At 39.4% G+C, this 1581-nt stretch overlaps 1 protein-coding gene across 1 annotated transcript; it reads left to right on the forward strand.

Annotated features, from left to right (window-relative positions):
* Window positions 1-215: 215 nt before the first annotated feature.
* On the forward strand, window positions 216-1154 carry LOC138262327 (olfactory receptor 1C1-like). The gene has a single exon (XM_069212227.1). It carries the CDS (start codon window positions 216-218, stop codon window positions 1152-1154), a length of 939 nt encoding a protein of 312 aa, XP_069068328.1.
* The last annotated feature ends 427 nt before the right edge of the window (window positions 1155-1581 follow it).

Genomic DNA, 1581 nt, shown 5'->3' on the forward strand with positions numbered 1-1581 from the left:
GTAATAATAATTATGAAACAAGATACTTTCTAAACTGCTGAATTCTTTCCAATCTCTGAGGTCATTCGCATGAGGGACTGGTTGGTCCAGTGAAAGGGTGCAAGTGGTTCTTGGTCAATACAAAGTGTGCTCACAAATGGTACAGCATAGTCTTTGACAGATATGTTCTAATTTCTGACATGTTGTTTCTTTCTACAGGATTAACAATACATGAGATGAAGAGTATAAACCACACCACAGAGTTCATTCTTTTGGGGCTCTCTGACCATCTCGAGCATCAGAAGATACTTTTTGTGTTGTTTCTGTTTATATACATCATAACATTGCTTGCAGATGTTACTATAATAACCCTGATAAAGATAGATCATGAATTGGATAGCCCAATGTTTTTTTTCCTCAGCCACTTCTCATTTGTTGACATCTGTGTTCTGACCATCACAGTTCCAAAACTCCTGGTCAATCTTATGTCTGATAGAAAACGTATATCCTTCTCTGCCTGTATTACACAGTTGTATTTCTTCATTCATATTGAAAATATGGAGTTTTTCCTCCTGGCATCGATGGCTTATGACCGGTATGTGGCCATTTGCCACCCTTTGCACTACACCTCAAAGGTAAACAAGAGAGTCTGTTTGCAGCTTGTGGCTTCTTCGTGGGTGATCACCGCTGTGCATGCATTATTGCACACACTTATGACTTCACAACTCTCTTTCTGTGGATCAAACCAAATACATCACTTTTTTTGTGATGTGCCTCCCTTACTTAAACTCTCCTGTTCCAGTACATCCATTAATGAGTTGGTTATATTTATAGAGGGAGGGATCATGCTGCTTGGCCCTTTTCTCTTCATTGTAGCATCTTATGTTGGCATCATCTCTGCCATCCTTAAGATCAAGTCAATGAAGGGGAGAAGCAAAGCTTTCTCCACTTGTTCATCACACTTCACTCTGGTGGCATTATTCTACAGCAGTATTGCCTTCATGTACTTCAGACCATCAATTAATTTTGCTCTGGAATATGATCGAGTTGTTAGCGTGGTTTATTCCATTTTTATCCCAGTGGCAAATCCTTTTATCTATAGCCTCAGAAACAAGGACATAAAAAGGGCTCTCCAAAAGGTGGTAGGGTTCAGGAGATTCTCCTGCAGAATGTGAACTCTGTAAAATCACACAATATGTATTGATGTCAAAATGCAAATGTGTTTGTTGTGATGTTCTTATGTGGCTTCATACATTTTGCAGCACACACAAATGTAGTCCAGCCTTTTCTATCAGGCCAGTCCACTGCTGAGACATACTAATTATTCAAAGAAACCAAATGAAAACTGCATTGCTTAGAAACTTCAGTGTGTGTTTTTATCTGTGAGTGTTAGGATGTAGGGAGCTCGACCTGGTCAGGATGTTTATTCTGTGCAGAAGCATTCAACCTGAACTAGGGACATAGGGTAGGGAACATTGTTCTCAATGCTAATCAAAGGTCTGTTTCTCCTTCTCATTTGAGATTTCAGTGGATCAAAGTCTACTTCTAATATACAAAATTGCAAGCTTGACTAGAATAATGCCACAGGGAAGACTCAGCAGA

The sequence above is a fragment of the Pleurodeles waltl genome, chromosome 10 (assembly GCF_031143425.1).
Source record: "Pleurodeles waltl isolate 20211129_DDA chromosome 10, aPleWal1.hap1.20221129, whole genome shotgun sequence".
In the NCBI taxonomy this organism is placed as follows: Eukaryota; Metazoa; Chordata; class Amphibia; order Caudata; family Salamandridae; genus Pleurodeles; species Pleurodeles waltl.